Genomic DNA, 23,165 nt, shown 5'->3' with positions numbered 1-23,165 from the left:
GCGCCGCTCACTGCCGGGGCGGGCCGGGCCGGGCGCCCCCTTCCGCTGCGGCTCCCAAGATGGCGGCGGCCAGCGCCGTGCGGGTGGTGCGCCGCTCCCGGAGGCTGTTCGATCTTTTCGTGACTGATGTTCCCTGGACGGTGTCGAACAGTGAGTCAGCGCCACCCGCCTCGCCCCCGCCGGTGGGAGGGAGGCAGGCAGGCAGGCAGGGAGGCGGCCCCGCCGCGTGTGCCGGCACAGGCCGTGGGGCCGCGGGGGGGCCGGGCCCGTGTAACCCAGCGCGCGTTTCCCCCACAGAGGAGCTGAAGGAGTACTTCTCCCAGTTCGGGTCGGTGCAGAGGTGCCAGCTGCCGTTTGTGAGTACCCGGGCGTTCTCTCCGGGCCGCTGTTCGTGGCTTCTCGGTAAAGCGAGGAAGAGCGGCCGGCGGGTTCCCGTCCCGCAGGATGGGCCCGGCCCCGGAGGCGGCTCCGCTGCTCCCGCCGCGCCGCGGCCTGCAGCCCCCCGGCGCTCGGGGCGGGCGCTGGGAGCGCCCCCTGGTGGCTCCTCACCCCGGCGGGTGCCTCCCCTGTCCGTGAGCTGCGGGCCTCCTGCAGGCCTCGCTGAGGCCTCCTGCTTGCCACTGGCTTTGAAAGAGCTTCAGAAAAGCGCATCCCTCAGATCCTGTTGGTGCTGCTGTTTCTGGAAAAATAACCTAAAAGTGATTTGAACTTCTCTGTCACGTTGTCTTTATTTTGACAGGCAAGAAAGTGTTCGTGTGCCTGGTCTCGCAGGCCTAACAAATGTAAAGGTGTGGGTATGAACCTGCAGTCTTTTCCTGCTGTGCGCTCATACCCCATCTGGAGCGCGGGACTAACACAAAGTCTACCATTTCAGGATGCTCCCAAGCTGTTCATGCCTCTGCTGTTTAGGTTATTTATCTTCTGAGCATGTAGGTTAGGGATAATATTATCTAGTGCAACTTCTTAGAAAAGTAAAGGAGAAAAAAAAGCGTTCCTTTCCCACTGTTACGGGTAAGTTGCAGGTCATTGCTAAGGAGTAGAGGTTCTGCCTGCTCCTGTTTCTCCATGCGGAGCAATGATTAGTGTGTACTGAACTCCAGTTAGCAAGCTGATGGTTTCCCTGCCAGCTGAGGACTAGTTTGGAAGTGGAGAAAGATAGTTTGAAACGGTCTGAATGCTCAAGCGTCGGTGTGTGCCTGCCATGCTCTATTCCTCAGGCGCAGGACGGAACGCATTGCTTCATTGCAAAGGCTGGCAGCTTACCAAAAACCTGCCTCCATCACTGATTAAAGCCTAACTGGTGCATGTCTATTTGTTTTGATTCAGTGATTACTTTAGGAGTGTTTGTTAATGCTTAAAACTGCCAGAGGTACAAAAATCTGCCAGCAGTGTAAGAAACCCTAATTAAGACATTACTGGGATACTGAAACAGGGCAGTGTGACTACAGTGCCTTGTGTGTGAAAACTTCACTGGTGTTTGGAAGTGCAGCCAGTCATGCCTGATGATCAGAGCGGCAGAGCTGTTGTGAACTCTGGGGATCAGAGCTGGGTTAAAAGCCACTCTGGTACATCTGGCTTTTCAGCATTATCTTCTCTCTATTGACAACTGTCTTTTCCCACTGCCAAATTATTCTTAAAAGTTAAACTTTTTTTTTCTTTTCAGTGCAGTTAGTGCTTGTCATCTTGAATTGCAGCCTCTTTTCTTAGTATCTTAAGCAGCTGCTTTATCTTCTTCAGTGCTTTTCAAGTACTGTGGCAGGCTTATTTTCAAATCAGGCAGCCATTTATATGTCAGTTCTGTTGTGACTGCCCTAAGAGTAGGTAACTACTGCAGTTTAAAGCAACCAGCTATGCGTTATTCTAGTCTTTAAGTTATAGTTTAATTTTTTTATGATTGCTGGACTCAAATGGAGAGAAGGGGATGCAGAACAGCCTCTGCTAGGCCCCTGCATGCTGTCAATGAGAATACATGTCTTAAAGTGTGAAACAGGCTTCTGAAATAGTAGGTGTACTGATTTCTCTGATAACTTCCAAATTGTCAAATTGAATATCCATGGAAAGTTTTTAATAGCCTATGTGAGTGTTTTCTATAGTAACTGGATTTTTTTTTTTTTTACACTGCTGACTAGGATAAAGATACAGGCTTTCACAGACGTTATTGCTGGATTAAATTCTCAACTCGCAGCGACCTTCAGAATGTGTTTCAGCAGGACTCCCACATACTTGAAGGTGCCAGGGTAATGTGCCAATTCCTTTATTGAAGTAATGTAATGATTTGAGCTCTTTAATTCTGCCTTTGGTTGGACATAGTAACATCAAAATATTGCCATATTCATTCCAAGTGTGATTAAGCATTTTGTCACTTAGTGTGCTTTTTAAATAATCAATATTTTTGCTTTTTCATCCCTCTCAATTCATTAGGGTCTGAGATCATACAGGTATCAGAGAGATCACATACCAGAAATCAAAACCTCTTCCTACGCTAAGCTAAAGGAATATGAATGCAGTAAAACGGTTCAGGAACTGCCATACAACTAGCTGTTATTTGTAATACAGATTTCTGTGCAGGTAGATTCCAGCATCTAATTTGGATGCTGAGTGGCATGGGGAAGATGACAAACAATGTAAAGCTAAGCTTTGAGCTTTAGTGAAAGTTTTTCTTCAGCCATCATTTTGTACTGGAAAAATCAGCTGCCCACTTTCATGTGTTCAAGGTAACTTTAAATTAGCTTCAGTGCAGCTTTTTTTTAGCTTGCCATCTCCATCAGTTAAAAACATTTGGTCTAGTACCTATACAAAGGTGTCTGTCATTGACTGGTCAGTTAGAGCCAGACAGCTGTATCATCTAGCTTCACCACAGCAAAACAAGAGCATGGAAATGACCATCCTACCACTTTCCAAACCTTTAATATGCAGTGGTGTTGACAGGTAAGGGAGAAAGGACAGTGAGTCAGTGGCTGCGCAAAGCCATTAGAAACTTGCATCTTAAAATGCTCGCTAAATAGAGGCAAATTACTAAGGGGATTTTCTTGTAGACTTACATGTGCTTCGGCTGACCTAGCTACTCACTCAGTAGTACAGAGTGAAACCATAACCATAAGCAACAAGGAGGCTGTTATGACAGATATGATCAACTCTCATCTTTGAGTAATTACTAAGAATTCTTCAGTATCTTTCTGACAACTTTTCTCATTTTGAGGCTTCCACTGCTAGGAAGTACTAAGAGTAAAATGAATTGGCAAGAGACTTCAGGGATTCAGGATGTGGTCTGTGATAAAAAGTATTATGCTTGACATGGTTCGTACATCATTGGTTGTGGTTACTTTGGTACCTATTCCTAAGAAGAACTGACCTCAGAGTTAGAAAATGGAAGGGGAAATGAAGGAGTCATTTGCCAACTTCAGTTGTAAACTGTGACGAGCCAGGCAATGGGGCTGATCCCTCCTGAACTGGGCTGCAACTAAAAAAAACTTACCTGTATGCAGTTATCAAATTAAGTAGTGGGAATAGCACAGATAAGTATTTAGTGTCAGTTTCTTGGAAATTACTTTGCTGCTTTTTATTCCTGAAGCTGTAAGATAGCCTTCACTTAACTGCCTAGGGTTTGAAGACTATACCCACACAAAAGGTGCAAGAGCTAAGAGACTTCTTTATAGCAAAATAAAAAGCAGAAGGTAGGTAGTAGTTAGCTTGCTTAATTTCTTCAAAAATTCAAGCTTCTCTAGAACCAAAATACAGGAGCACTTTCCCCACTTCGTTCCAGGTTAGGTTTAGACAGTTACCTTCTATTAGTTCCACTTGAAAGCCCAAGCTTTTAAGATGCGTTTTGCTGATACAACTAGCAATTGCTGTGCAAATTATATTCAGCTCTCCCAACAGGAGCTTAGCTTTTGGGGTTATGGCGCATGAAACTGAACCGGTTATAAACCCATCTTCCACTTTCCATACGAATGTTTTAGAAGATCAGAAATGAAAAATATCAAACCTGTTTTCCTGGCTAATTTAAATAATTTCCATTGTTTTCAGCTTACTCTCAAACAGCTGCCCTATGGAAGACACAGTCAAAGAAAGAACCAAAGTGAATGAGCGGTGGAAGGAGGCTTTATTTCACTAAATGTAAAGGAACTAAAATAAAGGTTACTGAGAAACTATGAGTGAGTATTTGTTTTTAAACAGAATCAAGCTGGTTCCCCTCCTTGTTCAAATAAACTGTATAGACGCACTAAAGAAACACTGAGTCGTAAACTCCCTAGCGTTCATGACAGCATAGAACAGTAATTATATACAGCAGGAAAGCTTCAAACAGATGAAGTAAAAGCTTTAGCTACCTACAAAACCTAAAAGCTGAAGGGAGAGGCTACATTCTTACCCTGAGATGCTGGGCAACAGGGAATCAAAAGTCAGAACACCTGCTAAAGAATAATTCCCTTGTGAAATGCTTCAAAGTGGTCACCATTTCTCCACTCTCCAGGGGTAGCTGTCCTATGTAGAAGAATTAGTGTGTGTATATATCCACACCAGAGCTGTGACAAGAGTCGTGAACTGCTGCATTACAGTGCCATCCCCCTATACACCTCTGATACTAAAAACGCCTTCTGCATGAAGTCCAAGTGTCTAGTCCATTTCTTTACCTCTCACGAGCAGAGGCATTCAGTCCTTCCTCCTCTTTTTGCTCTCATGCTCATGTTCTTTAGGGCGGCTGCTGTCTGATGGCCGTTTAGAACCACCGTGTTGCTTAGCTTCTTCCAGAAACTTGTCCAAACCAAATGGATCCTCCTCAAATTGGACTGGTCCATCTCTGCCCCTCCCTCTTGTGTTACGATCCGAATTAGAAAATTCCTTGTCAGGAACAAACCTGCAGAAGAAGAGGTGATACTCAGTTGATAGTACTCTGGTTACAAATTAAGACTATTTCTTAACTTTATTTTCTTACCTGTTGGTCTTTATTCGAGCCTCTAAATCATCACCGTACATGTCCTTATCCACATTTTTACTTGGCCTGTAGATGTTTTGGGCCATATCCTTGCCACTTCTCCAGGGCTGGTCATAAACATTATAAATTTCATCCTCTCCTCCAGCAAAGCCACTGTCCATACCCTGTAAAGAAGAAAAGAACAGCAGTGAGTCTGCACAACTTCAGCTCAATTTGTTTTAACATCAGGATACACTGACAGTGTCACAGATACACAAAAGATGGTATTGTGTCATTTACTACTGATTTCAAATGAGTTTAAGCACTTCATTAGGATATGAGCGGTTCTGGATCTGGGGTCAGGTCCAGAGGATGTGACACAATCACTGCAAGCCTCACTCAGGGCCACTTCTGCTCTCCCAGAGAGCAAGAGGAAGGATTACAGGCCACTAATGTTTCAGAATAACGGATCATTTCAGTCTGCCCTGCAAGTACAGCTGTCTATAATAGCCAAGTACAACCCTACAAAAAAGTGTATTACTCAGAATTTCTGGAAAACATGATTTAAGCCAATTGATCCAAATCACATAGAGGCTTATGTAAACTCTGAAAGTAGAAGCGCCTGCTCGTTCACTTTTGATTCATCAGCTTTCCCTTCTGCCTGCAAGTCTTTCACTGGAGATGTGAAAAAGAACGATTGACAAACTGCAGATCTATTCAGGGACTTTCTGAAGCCTAATCTACTTTTTCATCTCTGAATAGTATGAAGCTCAGGGAATATAAATGTTGCTGTTAACTATTTATATCTTCAGAAGGATTTTTAACATAAGCAATAATGGGAATAGAAAGTATTTACTTGCTTCTCTCTCTGAGCAGATTTCCCTTATTCAGTCAGTACATTCATACATAAGAAGAAAAGGAGGTCACTGCAGCTTGAAGGCAAATTAGCTTTTTTCTCCCCGCACCCCAATGAGGAAAACCACAACAAAAACACTTTAATCCACTTACACATTCAGAATATTCCATTTTTGTTGCATCAGCTATGGATAAAGGAGATCAATAGTTTTCTGACCAGTTGTGTAGAGACTTCTTTCAAAGTATATCCACACCAGCCATGCAAACAGGGTCCCTTCAGTATTCTAGCCATACCCACTAAGGAAGGATGAGCATGCTCTCACAGAAAGCTACACAGATGTGAAAAGGTATTTTTACCTTGCTCTGGTTGAACAGCCTCTGGTCATACTGGATTTCATTGGATGGCCTGGGGTTGGGTACCCCCAGGGCAATAACTTCACTGATATCTCTGTTCTCATTTCTCTGCAGCTTTGACCTGAATTAAAAATGTTAAGTTTTATTAGGTCAGTAAACCGTATTTGTTGACATGCTCAGCTGCAACCTGATCCTGTATTAGTTGCTAAATCTTTGCCTCAGGAGCCAGATTTTGACTGTTGCCCTTCCTTACTAGGTAACATTTAAAATTTGTCTCCTGGCAAAGGAAACATTTGGGAAAGTTATGTTCAGCTGGGCATGACATTTAAATTTGCTTTCCACTATCTGCAATTTATATCAAGCTGACTTAGTCTAAAATGTCATATTTATTTTTTGCAAGAACCAGTGTAATTATATTCTGGGAAGGCAAAGCAATCTAATTTTAAGATATTAGAGATTTTAAGCCTCCAGAAACCACTTGTGCTCAGAAATCTCACTAGCTTGGGCAAACAAGATACTTCAGCCTACACTCATAAATCCAAGCTTCCTTCAAATGAACAGCTTCAAGAAACAAAGCCACTAATGATACTCTGGTCTCACTGAAGTTACAGGATCCAGGTTTCAACCTTTGCGGTCAACATATTAATTAAATCTCAATATACTGAAGTTCTGCTAAAGGAAAACCTACCCAAAGCCAGCAGTGCCCCCTCCTCCTTTCATCTGGAAAATTCTAAATGTAGACGAGTACAGCAACACGCTAGCACAGTAACACCATTGCATGCAATGAATGAACAGTGCTTCATACCAGTATCTCCCCAAAGTAACGTTCAGGCACTCGTATCAAGCAAGAGGAAGCTCTGTGTAACAGCTTCCCTGGTGGGCAAGCCGGCGCCAGTGGAGGAATAAAGCAGCTTTCCTTTGTGACTCACCTTTTGTCAGGGGCTGCCCTGGAAAGATTTCTGTCATGCTGTCTCTCTTTGCGCCGGTCATGTCTGATTTCATCTCTTTCTCTAGCTTCTCCATCCTCTGAACAAATGCAAGATTGCTCATAGTTGAAGTTTGAATTAACTATGCCACAGACAGTGGCACAGTGATTCAATTCAGTGTTTTACAGAAGAGATGTGACCCTTAGCACTGTTTAAAATGTTACACTTTAAACAAACAGAACACATGGAAAACCACAGCCTTCTCGTGCCACAAGCGATTAACTGTCCTTGACAAGACAGATAAAGCAGACATAGCCAGTAACTACATTGTCTCAGCTTTCAAGAGCTTAGAATACTTGTCCATCTAGAAGTTAATATCCTAAAACACCTACAGATCATCATTATCATACTTCTATCTCTGAAGTGTAAAAATACTGTTCAAACACACAGGCATCTAAGTGCTTTGAAGAACACTCAGTATCAGAGAATCACTCAGGTTGGAAGAGAGTCTCTAGTTCAAGCTCCTGCTGAAAGCAGGATCAATGCTGAATTCAAACCAGGTTGTTCAGGGCTTTGTCCACTCAGGTGGGGAAAACCTCCATGGACAGAGATCTCCACCCTCCCTGGGCAGCCTTTTCACTGCTGCTCATCCTCATGGTGAACATTTTTCTCCACACACGTAATTGGAACCTCCTGCTTTAATTTTTGACCACTGTCTCATTCTCCCACTGTACAGCTTAGTGAAGAGCTCTAACGATCTCCTTGTACATTCAGGAAAGCTCCCGAGTCCCTAAAGCATCCCCTAAAGCCACATCTCCTGGCAGAACAAGCTTCCTTCCTCGGCATCTCCTGATGAGGCAGATACTCTGGCCCCTTGAACCATTTTGATGGCCCTCCACTGAACCCTCTCCAGTTTTTTACCACCATCTGTCTTGTACCTGGGGGTCCATAACCGGACACAGTATTCCAGACACAGTCTTAACTGGTCACCAGTAAAAGGAACTGATTACTTCCCTTGACCTACTGGTTACACCTGCAGATGCAGCTTAATATGCCCTTGGCATTATTGCTGCCAGGGCACACTGCCGGCTTGTCCACCAGGGCTCCCAGGTCCTTTTCAACAGAGCGGCTCTCCAGCCAGCCAGTCCCCAGCCTGTTGGCAACAGGTTAGGCCATCCCAGCTACAGCATTTGGCACCGTATGACCATATCCCTCCAGCTTTTAGAGAGGTGGTAACTGCTCTGTAAGTTCAGCGTCTTGATCTCTGAAGTGTCATTTAGTTCAAAATATAACAGTTATCACAATGGTATGATTTAGTTAGGTTAGCAGGTATTGGGCCTTGAGGCCAACAGAACTACAGTTCTGCAAGACCAGTTATAACAGTACAAGAGACAGAATATTGCATTTACCATCTCTGAAAACTTAACAAGATGGTTTAATTCTTGTAAACAAAGTCACTCTTCATCTGCAACAAGCCTATTATAAAAACATAACATATTAATTCGTTTAGAACAGTCCATGAAAGCCATTCCTTTCACTGATTATTAACAACTCTGAAACTCTCAACAGCGTCCTAAATCTGCATACACAAACTACTGTGAGGTTCAAATCCAGATCCCATCAAACCAGCCAGTGAATTAAACAAATTCACTAGCTGATCAAGTAAAGACATGAAGAACAGACGTCATGCTTAGAAATTACAGTTGATATTTAGGTATTTTAAGTTCTCAGGTTATTTCTCCAAACCCATACTTCAGAGAGTGCTAAAAAAACCCCATAGCATCTTAAAAACAAAGAAATGTACCTTTTTCAACATGGGTTTTGATCCCAGCTCTTCTCTCTCTGGCTTTCTGAGCCATTTCTCGGAGCTTTTCCTCATGTTTCTCCTTTTCTTTCTGAGCCATCTTCCTCTCCACCTGGGCACGCATCTCTACTGCCTCACGAGCCTGCACACATAAAACACAGTTAAAAAGAAAGCTAGCACCTGGGATACAAGCAGATCTTCTGTCCTGGAGTTACTCAGTAAACAGGGCAGGAATCAAGCCACAAAAAGAAAGTTCAAAGCCAGACAACCACAGCATGTAGAGCTGAGAGAAACAAGACCCATCACCGCCAATAATTTAGCCCACACTGAGCCACTGATTCGAAGATAGTGGGAGTAAGACCTTACGTCTTATGTTAGTCAAGAAGTAAGACAAATCAAAAAGCTATACCCTATTCATTGTTGATTTTCCCAAGGAAATAAGCAAAAGAAGGTAAAACCACATGGAACAAAATAGTTTAAACAACCACCTGACCTTTCTGTCAGCTATATAGAGAGCCTCAGCAAGCTTGGCAAAATTTTCATTAATATGAACAGTCTGCAATCCTCTGCCATCTGCAGCCAGGCGCTTATCTAATGGAATGGTGTAACCCTACAGAGAAAACGAAGGCAGTTAACCACAGAAACTAACATTGTTTGTAATAATGAACATTGCTATATTTATTGCGTAAGAACACAAGAACGCACACAAAACTCACAGCCCATCATTAATACACCCCGATGGCCCTCCTTTATATGTACTTCAAATTTATAGCAGGTAGTAATAAGCTTTGCTCCAATTCCACACTCTCCCCAAATCTGTGTCACAATTTCCCTTCAAGTTACATCTTAGTACAAATGACAGTTTTTGATTGATGAGGACCACTCTGCTTTGTATTAAGAACTACAGATAATAGCTTTCCCAGTCTGTTTTACCACTTGTGCCTAAAAACTGTTTTCCCTAAACTGTTTTCATACCTGTTAAGAGGTTAGCTGACTCAAAATGAGAAAGTAAGGGGCAAGGCCGCCAGCAAAAGTAAGAGACACTGAACGCCGATTTTGCTTTCAAAAGCTGAAACCTATCATTATTTATAGACGATATTTTAAGATTTAGTGAACTCTACAAAATTTTTGCTTTGGTTTTAGCATCTGTAACCTAAAATTTGATCTACTGATTAGCATCAGTCCCAGTTATACAGCTGTGTTGGGGTAGAAAAAAACCCATCCAAACATGCAGCTTTTCCTTCCTCCATTTGAAGAGGCTGTCTCTTAGACCAATTACTGCAGCAAATTATAAATACTCCTTTCTCTCTAAACATAAACTTACTGGCTGATAAAAATCCAAGGGACAGGACATACCTATGCAAACAAGGAGTAAAAATAGCTAAGCTAACCAGTGATGAAAACTAACTAGTGAAAGAATGCAACAAGGAGAACTTTCCAGAAATCTGGACTGCAGTATTAAAAAGAAACATGCTCAGTTCTCTGTGAATTACCCTTTCCTTTTTCAGTTTAGATGACTTCACTTTGCAAGCTCCAGAGACTTTGGTTTCAGACTTCACACACTGCACTATTATGGAGATTTTAACTAATGCCATCTTTTCCTCTCTGAATGCATAATCTCTGCCATGAAGTAACACATTCTTTCTCAGTTTTATAGTCCTGTCAGTTTGACAACCCTTTATATGCCAAACAGAGAAAAAACAAGTTGTAACATCATGTGTTCTCCACGCTGGAAGCAACCAGTTTACCTAAACCTATAGAGGTTTAAAACCAGTACTATTCAAGCTTAAATCATTTACAGAAGTCTCCCAGCAGGGTGCAACATTAGAAAGATGAATTTATGACAACCTAATTACCTTTGCATTTTTCCAGTTTGAAATGCACGGAGGAATTTTCCACTCTTGCTGCTCTTTCACAGTCATCTGATTTAAGAAAAGAAGCAAAGTAATCTTTAGAGTTACAGCAAAAGGAAATACTGTTTTCTTTCTCTGAAACTTCTGAAATAAATTAAAAGTACAAAGTTCAGGACACCACTACAAAAAAACCCTCGACTCTTCTCAGCAGCAATAAGATGTTAATTTCCGCACTGCACCTTTGCCAACATTGAATGAAATCACAACAGCTTTTCAGCCATCCTCTTAAAACTTCTTTCACACAGACGGGAACTCACAGCCGGCTTGTTAACTTTTGCACATTTAATAGCAGTCCAAGTTGTAGGAAACTGATGAACCACCCCTCCACTCATCTCTCAGAAGGAGCTAATGCTTAGTAACACAAATTAGCATCATTACGGATTAGCTTAATAGTTGTTGTCTAAAAGCAGCACCAGCGTACCAAGGCTAAAGCCTCAGTCAACTCATCCATGCCATGAATAAATCCAACAACACAGCCCTGCATAAAATGAGAAATCTATTCAACTTTTGACAAGGTACATAGGAAAAAACCAAAAAGACTGCACTGGGCACCAAGTTTATAACTTAACATCACATCAAAAGAACAGTAAGGGGAAGGTGCACAGAAATGAACGAGATCAAATTAGAACTTGTGAATACATCTAGAATTCAAAACTCTGAACAGCTATGGCATTTCATACCTTTCTGCTAGGAGAGTGCATTACAGGTGCTGGAGGAGAAGGTGGTCCACGTGGAATCTTCTTGTTAATTCTGAACAATTAAGAAAACAATTACTAATCAGCACATTTTATGGAAATACACCTCAGAATCTTGTATTTGCCATGAAAAAGTTTTGAAATTACTTGAATCTTGGAGGCTCCATAGGGTCCTTCTGCATTTCCACCATCCGAATAACTCTCTGTTTTGCTCCAGAGTTGAAGGCAACACCTTGCTGAGAGGGTGTGTACCTGAATAAAACAATCAAATTGCTCAGTTCTCTCTCTGCAAACTGCTAGATATTCCTTGCCCAGCTCCATTTTTACTCAGTGCACTGCTCCAGCTGCATTTTCATTTTATCTACGCCAGTTTAAGACTTTTCCACTGTGAACACCATGAGCAGGTAACTGCACAGAAGATACTCTACTGAATGTAGAGACTCAATGACACCAGACAGAATATATCTTCCCAGGGCGACATTCTCCTATTTTAACCTAGATTCTGAAGTAGAAGAAACAAACTAATAGAGTACACTAAGCATGTCCCAATACTCTTTACCTATGTCTGTGAATCCCTGGTGACTACTTACTGGTTATTAAGAACCTCTTCACATACTTTTTTCAGAATTCACCTCAGGCCAAGTCTAACCCTGCCATGGAATTTTTCTGCATTTACAGCAGAAAATCATCATAAAATGGGTTTCAGCCTCCTAGTAATCCCAATTCTTTCTAGCTGCTCATTTTATATAAGGGAAGAACTTTGTTACATGCCTTGCCTTGGCTTGAAACTCCCAGTAAAGACTATTTTTAGGGCAGCATTATTACTAGTGGCCCCTGACAAATCTGTATTTTGTTGCTAAAACAATAACCCCTCCACAAAATGCCACAACTCATGACATGTTAAGGCATAGTTCAACCCACTTCAAATTAGCTTATCATCAGTGGATAAATTCAAAATACGCAAGCCAGTTTCATATTACTTCCAGGAAAACAGAATTCAAGAGCAATTTCTGTTCTCAGAAATTCAAGGAATATCCCAATTTTAATCAATTTTATATGTAACCACATCTTACATGTACACACACACCCCCAGTGCTACATACCGAATGTACTGTGCAGGAGCCAGTTTGTCAGCTGCTCGAACTGGCATTGCTGCTGCAACTTTTTGGGAAACTGATTTCTCCAAGGCTGCTCTTGTTTTCTCTGTTATCTGAAGACAAAAATACCACAGTGTGCATTCATCATATACGCAAACCATACAATATGCCACCAATAGCTATGCACATCAGTGCATAAAATACCTCTCTGATTGCCTCCTCGTCTGGTCTTTGCAGTTCAGGATCATCCACATTCATGACCTCTTTTGGCACAAGATCTGTGTATTTGCTGTAAATAACCTGGAAAACATTTTATTTTATTAGTGCTGGCAAACAGGAATAACTGTACATATATCAAAGGAAACATTTCAGGCTTAGATTACACTTCAGGTACTAAATAAAACTTGTATACAACTCTAAATGCATTACAATTACATATTCTTCAATGACTCCCACAGAACAAGGATACACCTGGGACCCCAATTTACAGATGGAATAATTGAAGAAAAGAAGCAATTTGATAAAATATGATGATGTTAATCACTCTCAGAGTTGGGATTAGATGCTAGTTTCCTACTTCCCTTCCATATTCTTTTCCTTTTTCAGGGTCCCCAAGACAGACCAACAAAAAAAATATCTACATCTGTACTTTTGTTTTCACGGATTACTTAAGAATTTGATACAAGTCTTTTTCAACATCTAGATTTTTTTCATTTCATTATGTTTGCGGTTTTCTTGAAAAAAGTAAATGTTTCAGAAATCTGTTCTTGATGCTTTCTGTTACGTATGTACTTCAGTCTTCATACAACATGCAGCTAGCTGTCAGTAGCTTTAAGCTCCAATTTTAAATATAGGCAAAGAACACCATTAGATGACTACAGGGAAAAATTTATTCTATTGCATTAATGCTTCACAATTGTTCAACAAAATAACATCAGAAAGTCTTAGTTCAAAGGGTTAAAAGTCATTACAGCTATTATTTCAAGTTCATTATAAAGTGCATGTCCAACTACGAAACTGACCTATTACCCTCAGCATTAATTTGTCACACAAGAGCCATTTACCGCTTCTCAGCCTTCACTCCTAAAATTTTAAACCTCTGAATTAGTATAAAAAATATCCTAGCTTCTCAGATGCTGAATGAAGGACATCTGAAGAGCACTGTTCCTCTAAGGTAACTAACCAAGGACAACTGCCTTGCTGCAGGAAGAACAAAGTACGCCAAAAGAGCTGCGAGTATCTCAGAAGACAAAAAGAGAAAATAAAAAAGAGTCTAAGAGGTGCTCTAAGAACTACAGTACACCAAGATACAAATGAACTACATGAACTATTTAAACCCTAAAGTATTGCATGCAAATGGCAAGCTAATATATAGATTAAACTAGCCTGAAAATACAAAAAAATTTGTCTCCATCAAAAACTTGATAGAGTTGCATGTTCTAACTGGAGTCCTTTTTAGAGGAGATAGGCAGATAAAGATGTTGCACTGTGTTGTTTTTCTACATATCTACCTTATTTTAACAGTAATACTGAGACATTTTATTAATCTAAGATAAAGCAGAGACTCAGATTGTTTGATATTGTAGTATGCCCACCCACTAACATTTTTCATCTACAAAATTTAAGAGGAAGCATCAGCCTGTGTTTCAGATATTTCATTTCGATTGCTACTGAAAAGCAGAATCTCCCAGGCAGAAACAAAATGCTCAATTTTTGGGACAGCTACATGATTCCCTTTCTGGCTGGGGCAGCCTTAACAGGCAGCAATTAGAAGTCTGTGTGCCACTGTCATCAGAAAAAACATTTTTACTTAAGTACTTTTATAATATACTGTAGCTCATGGTAGGATTTAGACATCAATCACATTCAGAGTTTCACAAGACACCCAACAGCCACAGATGTCTTGACAGAAATTTCTTAGTTTGTAACATATAAATCCCTCCCCTCAACATATTTTATTCTGTATATCCAGAGCAGCATGTAAATCAAGAAGCTACCATCAAGCATTGCAGGATGAATTCCTTCCTCATCAAAGAATGGTTTCTACAAATTATGTGGTTGTAAGCCTGGCACATACACCAGAGAAAAAAACCTGACAATAAGCAATCAAACCAAATTCTACCACAAAGGCAAATACATTATGAGTAAAAAACCACTTTTGGTTATTTTAGTTATATTCACATTCTCTTGACCAGTTCTACCACTGTGACAGGAGTTCCTTCAACAGTGGAACTACTCTCCTCTTGTATGTTTCAGCTGAATTCACTATCTTGAGAAAACAACTGTAGGAAAGATTTGTGGTTCTTTTTTTCCTCCTTTAACTTCTAAGCCACAGCCTTGGGTCACCAAAAAATCCGACCCTTGCACAGAAAAATCATCCTTGCCAGAAAAAAAGTAATGGACATAATAGTTCCCCTCCTTGATTTCACTCTCTTCTGTCTTAATAAAAACTCAGGAAACAATTATATGTCCTTATTTTCCTAATAAGGAGACAGAGCATCAGTCTCACCAAAATATATCAATATTGATGCATTATTGTAGCCTGGCTTTTAGTAATGTGAGTAGAGAAAGTACGGGAAGAATCTATACCAGCACAAGAGCTAACCACACAGCTAATGCTGGAAATCCTTCATCGGGACAACCAGACGGAACTCTACCCTTGGATCTATAAGGTCACGCATCCAGGTTCATCAACGTTACCCAGCATTTCATGTCTAGGAGACTTTCTGCCAGCCCCAGACAGGAGGCTTGTCAGACTCTCTCATTTATGTCTGCATTTTTCAAGGAAAATTCTCTGAAGCAACTATGTAAGGGAACAGATGCAAGAGAGATGAACCACTGCAATAGTAGAAACTGCTGACAAGCCATCCAGAGACAGGGTCTAGGTGATGGGAGTGCTGCCTCTACAAGGTGGCGGAATACTAAATTCAACTTCCAAAAAATCCATAAGCTGTAGCAAAAGCAAAATTTGCTTCTTAACCTAGACCAAACCAAAGTTCATAGAATAGGATCAGAAATTCCATCTCATTTCTGGCAGGCTGCTAAGTATCTGTTTCTCTTAAGTATTAAGATTGGAGAAGTATTTGAATTATGACTGCAGCTCTCAGGATAATGAAATTTCTGTAAGTAATCCTACTGACACTGTACTATCAGAAATTCTCTTACAGAAAATATTGCACATTATTCAACTCAACACAGATCACTGAAGAGCTACTCCCTATGACATCTGTGCCAGTACATCTCCTGCAATACAAATCAAGAAAAAGTAGTTCTGCTACTTCCAGTGGAATTTTTTTCCAGTACCTAACTTTCCCCCACTTTTACTCCCCCTTGAACCACATAATCTTTAATCTCAACATTTAAAGCCAGCTGGATGCACTCAGATTCAAGCTGACCCATAAGGCAGAGCTTAGTGTTATGAAACCCTAATTCCAGTTCTACAGACCTCAGTTTTGGAAAAAACACACATCTCTTCCATCATGTAAGTATGGCTTATGAAGGAGCCACACATGAGCATACATGAGAATATTAGTACTTTATTATAGATGCCATATGGAAAATTCTTGCCGAAAGCCTACTATCTCTTCTAGTTCTTCTCCAAATATACTTAGATGCCTATCTGAACGTTCTATTGTAAGAAAGCTAAATCTGATCCCACAGTAAGTAAAGACATACCTGGCAAGTTGTAAATTAGTGTAGTTAAACTCTCATTTAAATTTTTTTTTTGTTTCTTATTTGTCCTACAGCTTCTCCAAAATCAGTATGTCTACTTCTTGTCTACTGATCTGCTCCAAATTATTTTTTATGCTTTGGGGTAAGACAAATTTCTATTTTGTATCAAGCATTTAGTATCAGTACCAAATATTTTGTCACAGAATTCTTTTAAGTGTAATTAGTATTTCAGTACCTTCTTCTTGACAAATAATTCAAGACACTACATAAAGTCTAATGGAACCCCAGTGAAAGTCTCCTCAATGAAAATATTGCTACTGTTGTGGTTTCTGTTGAGTCTGACTACATTCTACCACATGACAACAGAGTCTCTATTGAAGTAACTTCTTTTTTTCCAGAAGTACTGCAGTAACACGATGCACAGGATGAAGATATACCACCTTTCTGACATTGGGCATATTACACATCCATAAGCTTTTCAAGGCATTCTAAATATCCTGGGTTTGGCTGGCACAGAATTAATTTTCTTCCTAGTAGCTAGTACAGTGTTGTGTTTTGGATTTAGTATGAAAATAATGTTGGTAACACACTGACGTTCTAGTTGTTGCTAAGCAGTGTTTACCCTAAGTGAAGGACTTCTCAGTTCCCCACGCTCTGCCAACTGGGCAGGTGCACAAGAAACTGGGAGGGGACAGAGCCAGGACAGCTGACCTGAAGTGGCCAAAGGGATATTCCATACCATAGAACATCATGCTTAGTATGTAAACTGGGGGAATAAGAAGGAAGAGGGCATGTTCAGAGTTACGGAGTTTGTCTTCCTGAGTAACATGATGGGAGTCCTGCTTTCCTGGAGATGGCTGGACACCTGCCTGCCAATTGGAAGTGGTGAATCAATTCTTCGTTTCGCCCTGCTTGCGTGCACAGCTTTTGCTTTACTCATTAAACTGTCTTCATGTCAGCCCACAAGTTTTCCCACTTCTAGTCTTCATGATCCACTCCCCCATCCCACTGCAGGGGTGAGTGAGCAAGCAGCTGTGTGGTGCTTCGTTGTCAGCTGGGGTTAAACCATGACACTAAATTACAGCAGGAGAAGTCAAATTATTTTGAAAGCAACTACTCATAACTATCAGGTAAAACACCCCATGTAGTTAACCCTCTTCTAAGATATTCTTAGGATTACCCTATCCTTTACAGGAGATGCTTGCTGTAACAAGCAGCTGGTCATACATTTGGTCATGCCTCAGCAGTTTTCCAGTCTCCAACACTTGCTTAAGTGAATTAAAGTTTCCATGTAGTCCATTTTGTTACATTTGAAAAGGCACATGCAAATACTCCTCAATGTGGACTTAGGAGACCCAAGTATCTGATCTCCTCAATACTAGGTAGGATGTCAACATAAGGTGTCATCTGGTTTTAGAAAGGCTGCTGTACACAGGAAACTGAAGTTGATTCCCATTAAATTCAGTGAGAATCTTGCCATCACTGAACTCAGCACAAAAATTTTGGAGTATAAGCACTGGCAATACTTTCTGGGGCAACTGAACAGAGGAAAAAAAAGCACCCAACAATATTGAAAACAGCCAAGAGAGTCAAATGTTAACTTAGTAAGGCTCAAGGTGTAGTATTCTGAAAGCTGAACTGTGTTTTGACTTTTTTTTTTGCTCCCTCTTTCTACACACTGAAATAAGGCTGCCTGTAATCAGGCCTGTTCTCAGTTTCTTGCCTTCACTGGAAAGCTCTCTAACAAAAGCTGCTAAGCTATCAAGTAAGTTTTGTGTAGACTCACTATTTTTGCCTCAGCTTTTAATTACATAACAGAGAAGATCACACAGTGATCCCAGTCAAAATGTTCATGTTTGTCTGACACTTTCAGTTCTTAAACCTTAAGGAAACAGGACACAATCCATTTGGCTAATGCCAGACCAGTGAGTTTTGTATGTATACACTGCATATACTTACTTTTCCAGGTATACATGCCAGTCTACATATTTGAAGAAATATTACCTTGTCCTTTGATTGTCCTTGTCGAGCAATTGCATCGTATTTTATTTTTCCTTCTGCATCCACCTGAACAGCCAAAGCATTGGACATTTTCTTCTTTCGGCCCATATCCAATGGATATTGGGCCACATGAATTTCTGGGAAAGCACCTCCATCTCCAAAATCCTGCATAAAAGAAAAAGTAGTGAATGACTGAAAGACAAAAACATGGTATTAACAATTGCAAGGGTGGGAAATGGAATGAGAAGAGTGGATTGATTTTAACAAAATCAAACATGGCCAGAACGCTCCAGTAACTTTATTATAGTTTTAGCTGGGTAAGACAGCAATGGGCTATAGAACTTACACTTACTAAAAGACACTGAAGTGCATAGACATCTTGCAGCACTTACTCCCTGCACAGAGCAAGAGCCCTTATCACTGACGAATGTGCAAGCACTACTATGCTACAGAAAACACATGATTAAGTATTTAATTCATATGCAAATTATTAATTAGAACCCCCAAAATTTACCTTCTGCAATAACGCAACTGTGGAAAAACTAAAATTACAAGCGCAGCATTTTTTGATGAAAATTTCTACTCATTATTCGTTGCTTTTCATACCATAATGAAGAAAAAGCTTTCCGTTCCTTTCAAAAACTGTAGCTCATAGGTTTACAATGGTACAGATAGCAAGCTATCCTGTTTCCTTACTTCAACACGTGAATATACTGAAAACTGGGCCATCACCCAACAGCCCAATACTCTTCACAGGTACTTACTCTCTCATTCAACACGTTGCTGTAAAAGCATTTAATGAGCAGATAACGAAAAGCCCTCTTAAAGCAGACCAGTAACTAGTCTCAGTAACGCTGAAGATGCACACAGAATCGGTATGATTGATAAACCAGCATCAGGCTACAGTTTCAAATGCAATTCTTCAGAGAAAGCAGTTGCTTAAAGCAGCATAAGCATCTCCCCCTCCCCCTGTTGCAATGGCACTGCTTACATGGGGTCTGATAATGAACCAGATCAAAGAAGAATAATGGGTGTCTTGGGCAGACTGATCTCCCTCCACGCTCACCACATGACCAAATAGTTAACACCACTGCAAAGAGGGCGTGGAGTGAGGCTGGCATGAACAAGCAGAACACTTCCTTCTAAAAAAGAACATGCTTACACCATCTTTAAGCGCTCACTGAAATACTGCTTCCATTATTTGAAGTCTTCCACTGCATGACCTGCGTTCAACAATTAGGTACAGAATAATGCTGAAGTATTAGCCAGAACAAAAGTCAGTCATTCCTCAAAATTTTTTGCATAACTATGAAATGATCTATTAAGAACAAACTTGGTTCTTCTAACAATGGAATTCCAGCATCACTGGACAACAGTTATGCTTTGGAAGAATTTACTGCTCTTGAAGAATTTGCATTTGTTTGAGGCAGAAAGGAGTCCTTATCAGTCTTTTGGAAATGTGCATCACTTTATGGCTCAGTGATGCTGGAAACTTTGAAAACCTTCCATGACCTGTTAAGAAGTTCTTTTACTAACGCTCAGAAAGAATAAGCACTAGAATACTAACTTAGTAATCAACAGTGTAGGGAGGAAACCCTATACTGGATATAACAAAGGTATAATTTTTAACATCATAGACTTTATTAAATACTGAACCCATACAAAAACGTTTTCTTCTAGAGAACCACTGGAACTGCTATTTGAAGTCACCTTACCTAGCACTAAAGAATCACCAGGGTAGTGTTGGATCCATCTTTACATAAATGGGACTTAAACATAAATGAGGGCAAGGCTGTTACTAGTTCATGAAATTATGGTATTTGGAACAAGGCAGGATCACACATGAAATACCATATCAAAACCTCAACAGCACACTTTGTCCCAAGAGCACTGGCTCGTGACTCATCAAAGAAGGTCTCAGATGTTAAGTGCCATTTCAAAATCTGCAAGCTTTTGTGGCTCACAGTGAGAAGCTGTACTAAAACAGTTTTGTAATCAGAGCTACAGATCTGTATTTACCCTTCTACCTTTTATCATTGCCAATTGAAATTAAAGTGTCAAGGATTATGGCTAAATACACACAGCACTGTCCAAAACCCTTCTGCCAGTAACGCACTTATCAATGAGTATCTAACAAATTAAGTTTCCTTCCAAGCCTAACAACCTCCCCCAATAGCAGCTATCTTTTATTATGCTAAGAACAGAATACACCTGAGCACTCTCTTCTGACATACACATGTTCACTTCTTCAAGTTATAATCCGGAATGTTCATTTAACAAGTAACAACTGAGAAATAATATAGATGTCTTTCTCAGAGAAACCCTGCATTCGCAGACTGTAAACTGAAAAGACCATTTCCATGTTACAACACAACAACCTCTGAATGGAAGAATCCTTATCCTGTTTACCATCAAACATTTGAAGGAGTTTGGTGAATTACAACATCTTCCCTCAACCCAAGAATATACTGAGCTGTCTGGATGGAAATGGTGCATGTGGTAAGGCTTTGCACAATTCTGAGCTACACTCAAGATGCTTGAAGTTTATTTCTGCTTCAGAAAATATACTTCTTTTTCCCATCAGCAGACACACTACTAAAGTGTGAATTTAAATACCTACCTCTAGCGCCCGTGGTATCCATCCTTTTCGGTAACCATATGGGGGAGGTTCCCTTCGTGATGAGACCAGAGCAGTCTGCCTAGATCTTTGAGCTCTTGCTCTTTCTTCTAGTTCTAGCTGATCTTGAGACAGCTGGGTTGGAGCTGGTAGAAAGCTGCATGTCCACAGACAGCCACCAAAACCAGAAAGACATAAAAGGTTAGTTCTGATCATTTCACTCAGCGACACTCAACTATGCTTGAGTCCATGACTATATTATTAGTTTCTTTACACTTTATACAGATTAAGAAAGAATTTATGAAACGCGAGTACTGCATTCATAAACCTGAGGGCAATAACTTCTGAAGTTACAAAGGGAAAAGCAATGTGTGTTTTCTCAGCATTTTGGAAGATTCCTATGAAAACTGACAGTAAATTCATCCACATTCACATCATGTTTGAACAGGACAGTGACAATGCCCATTCTCCAACAGGAGGGTCACATCCCACTGTGTATTCTTTCCACCGCTACAGAGCAGAAACAGAAAATACTCCACTTGTCCGACCTCCCCCCTAATGTCACATACCTCCCAGCCAAAGCCCAGAAGTCAAACCCCAATTTCGTGACTTCCCCTTTTCTAGCTCGTCTAGACTGTGGAGCTCTTTTACACTTTTATTAAGCCAGTGTCCACCTCCGAGAAAGTTGGCATTCCAGAGCTGCACTCCTGATCCCTGCGAGAGGCCCGGTAACTCACAACAAAGACCTCTCGCCCTCACTCACGGTTAAGGAAACCCTGACAAACCCCCCCTGGAACCGATCACGTCCAGCCGAGCAGGGGCAGCTCCTTCCTCCCACAGAAAACACGCTTAGGAGGCAGAGCCCTCAACCAACAGCACCCTGAACCAACCCCCCCCTCCCGCCAGGGTAGGGCAGGGCAGCCCCCCGCCCCGGCCCGGCCCTCACCGCCCTCCCTCCGGCCGCGGCCGGGCCTCCTGCCTGCCCGGCGGGCCCGCTGCCCAGGAGAGGCCGCTGCCCTGCAGCGCGGCCTCCCTCGCCGGTCGGAGCCTCTCGCAAGCGGCCGAGAAACCGCAGGCAGGCCGGGGGAGCGCGGCCAGCCGGACGGGGCCTACCCGACCCACCTGGTGAGCGCCATCTTGCCGCCTTCGTCCTCCTCGGGAGCGGGGCCGCGGGGGCCGGACCGGTGGCAGCCGCGCGCATGCGCCACGCCCCGCCGCGCGTCCCTGGGACTTGTAGTCGGGATGACGTCACCGCGGGCGCGCTGCAGGGCGGGCGGGCCGCTGGCCATCGTGGGAGATGTCGTTTTCCCGCCCAGGCGGCGCTCAGGGGCGCGGCGTCGAGGGAGCGGCTGCGCCCTCGGGCTGCACGGCCTTTCGGAGGGACCCAAGGGCCGTTTGTCTCCTTCAGAGCCGAGCTAGGGCGCGCAGGAGGACGGCTCTGTCCGGGCGGGCTGGCCTCCTGGCCGCTGCAATGGGTGGGTTGGGGCAGGCCGCAGCCACCCGTGGGCACACAGTCAGCTGAGCTGTCCACCGCCCGTGGCCCCAGTCCCCTATCTACTGCCGAACCCGGACAGCCACTGTCTAATGAACTCCTGCAAGCGACGTGCATGGTGACTTCTGTACTGTGTGTCTGTCACACTTGGATAGCTCCCCAGCCATCGCTGGCCTCACTTGGGCAGAGGAGGTGGACCCAGTGGCAATGGTGCCAATCCCAACAAGGCTGTGCCGGGAAAGCAAGAGCTATACAAATCCCTTAGGCACGGTTGGAAGAAAAAGGAGCTCAGTACAGTATTCTTTTATTTTTTTCCCCTCAGACATTCAGGTAAGTTCCAGTGAGTTCAGTAACTGCATGCATCCAGCTGAAGTTATCCCAAGTCAAAAGCAGAACATACAGAGCAGATTCATTGAAACAAAATTTCTTATTCTGATATTTGCTACTTAGGTGCCATTTTAAAAATTGGCACATGAGAAAGCAGGAAAAAAATTGAAAGTGATATAAAAATTAATAGATTTAACTGCATTAAATGCCAGGAATTGTACTGTCTATGTTTAATGGGCATCCATAATGTTACATAGAAATTTTTTTACAATCAAGCAAAGATGTACTCTACAGTTAAGGTGTGAAAGAGGGAAAAACACTTCTCAGGAAGTTGTAGTAGATGGGAACTAGCTGGAGCTTTACATGAATAAGTTGCTATTTATGTTGAACTGACAGTATATGGTATCATATATAAACAAAGAAATTTAGTTATTAATTAGTAACTGCCACTGTTACATTTGCATCTAGTGAATCAAAGGGAGAAGACTCCCATTGTGCTA

The 23,165-nt window shown here is 41.9% G+C and overlaps 2 protein-coding genes across 2 annotated transcripts; one reads left to right on the top strand and one right to left on the bottom strand.

Moving 5' to 3' along the window:
- Positions 1–20: 20 nt before the first annotated feature.
- On the top strand, positions 21–4,151 carry SLIRP (SRA stem-loop interacting RNA binding protein). The gene is made up of 4 exons (XM_080395284.1): positions 21–150; positions 298–356; positions 2,130–2,237; positions 4,027–4,151. Exons 1-4 carry the CDS (start codon positions 60–62, stop codon positions 4,084–4,086), a joined length of 318 nt encoding a protein of 105 aa, XP_080251410.1. The 5' UTR covers positions 21–59; the 3' UTR covers positions 4,087–4,151.
- SNW1 (SNW domain containing 1) lies at positions 4,084–22,150 on the bottom strand. Its single transcript, XM_080395267.1, has 14 exons — positions 21,969–22,150; positions 20,850–21,003; positions 18,233–18,394; positions 12,761–12,856; positions 12,563–12,669; positions 11,607–11,711; positions 11,445–11,514; positions 10,708–10,773; positions 9,345–9,461; positions 8,852–8,993; positions 7,051–7,147; positions 6,125–6,242; positions 4,934–5,097; positions 4,084–4,855 (listed from the first exon to the last, which is right to left on the bottom strand). Exons 1-14 carry the CDS (start codon positions 22,133–22,135, stop codon positions 4,651–4,653), a joined length of 1,770 nt encoding a protein of 589 aa, XP_080251393.1. The 5' UTR covers positions 22,136–22,150; the 3' UTR covers positions 4,084–4,650.
- Positions 22,151–23,165: the final 1,015 nt, after the last annotated feature.

This window comes from Falco punctatus (genome assembly GCF_963210335.1).
Source record: "Falco punctatus genome assembly, chromosome: 7".
In the NCBI taxonomy this organism is placed as follows: domain Eukaryota; kingdom Metazoa; phylum Chordata; class Aves; order Falconiformes; family Falconidae; genus Falco; species Falco punctatus.
Note: the sequence above shows the minus strand (reverse complement) of the source record. Positions and strands in the feature narration are given on the sequence as shown.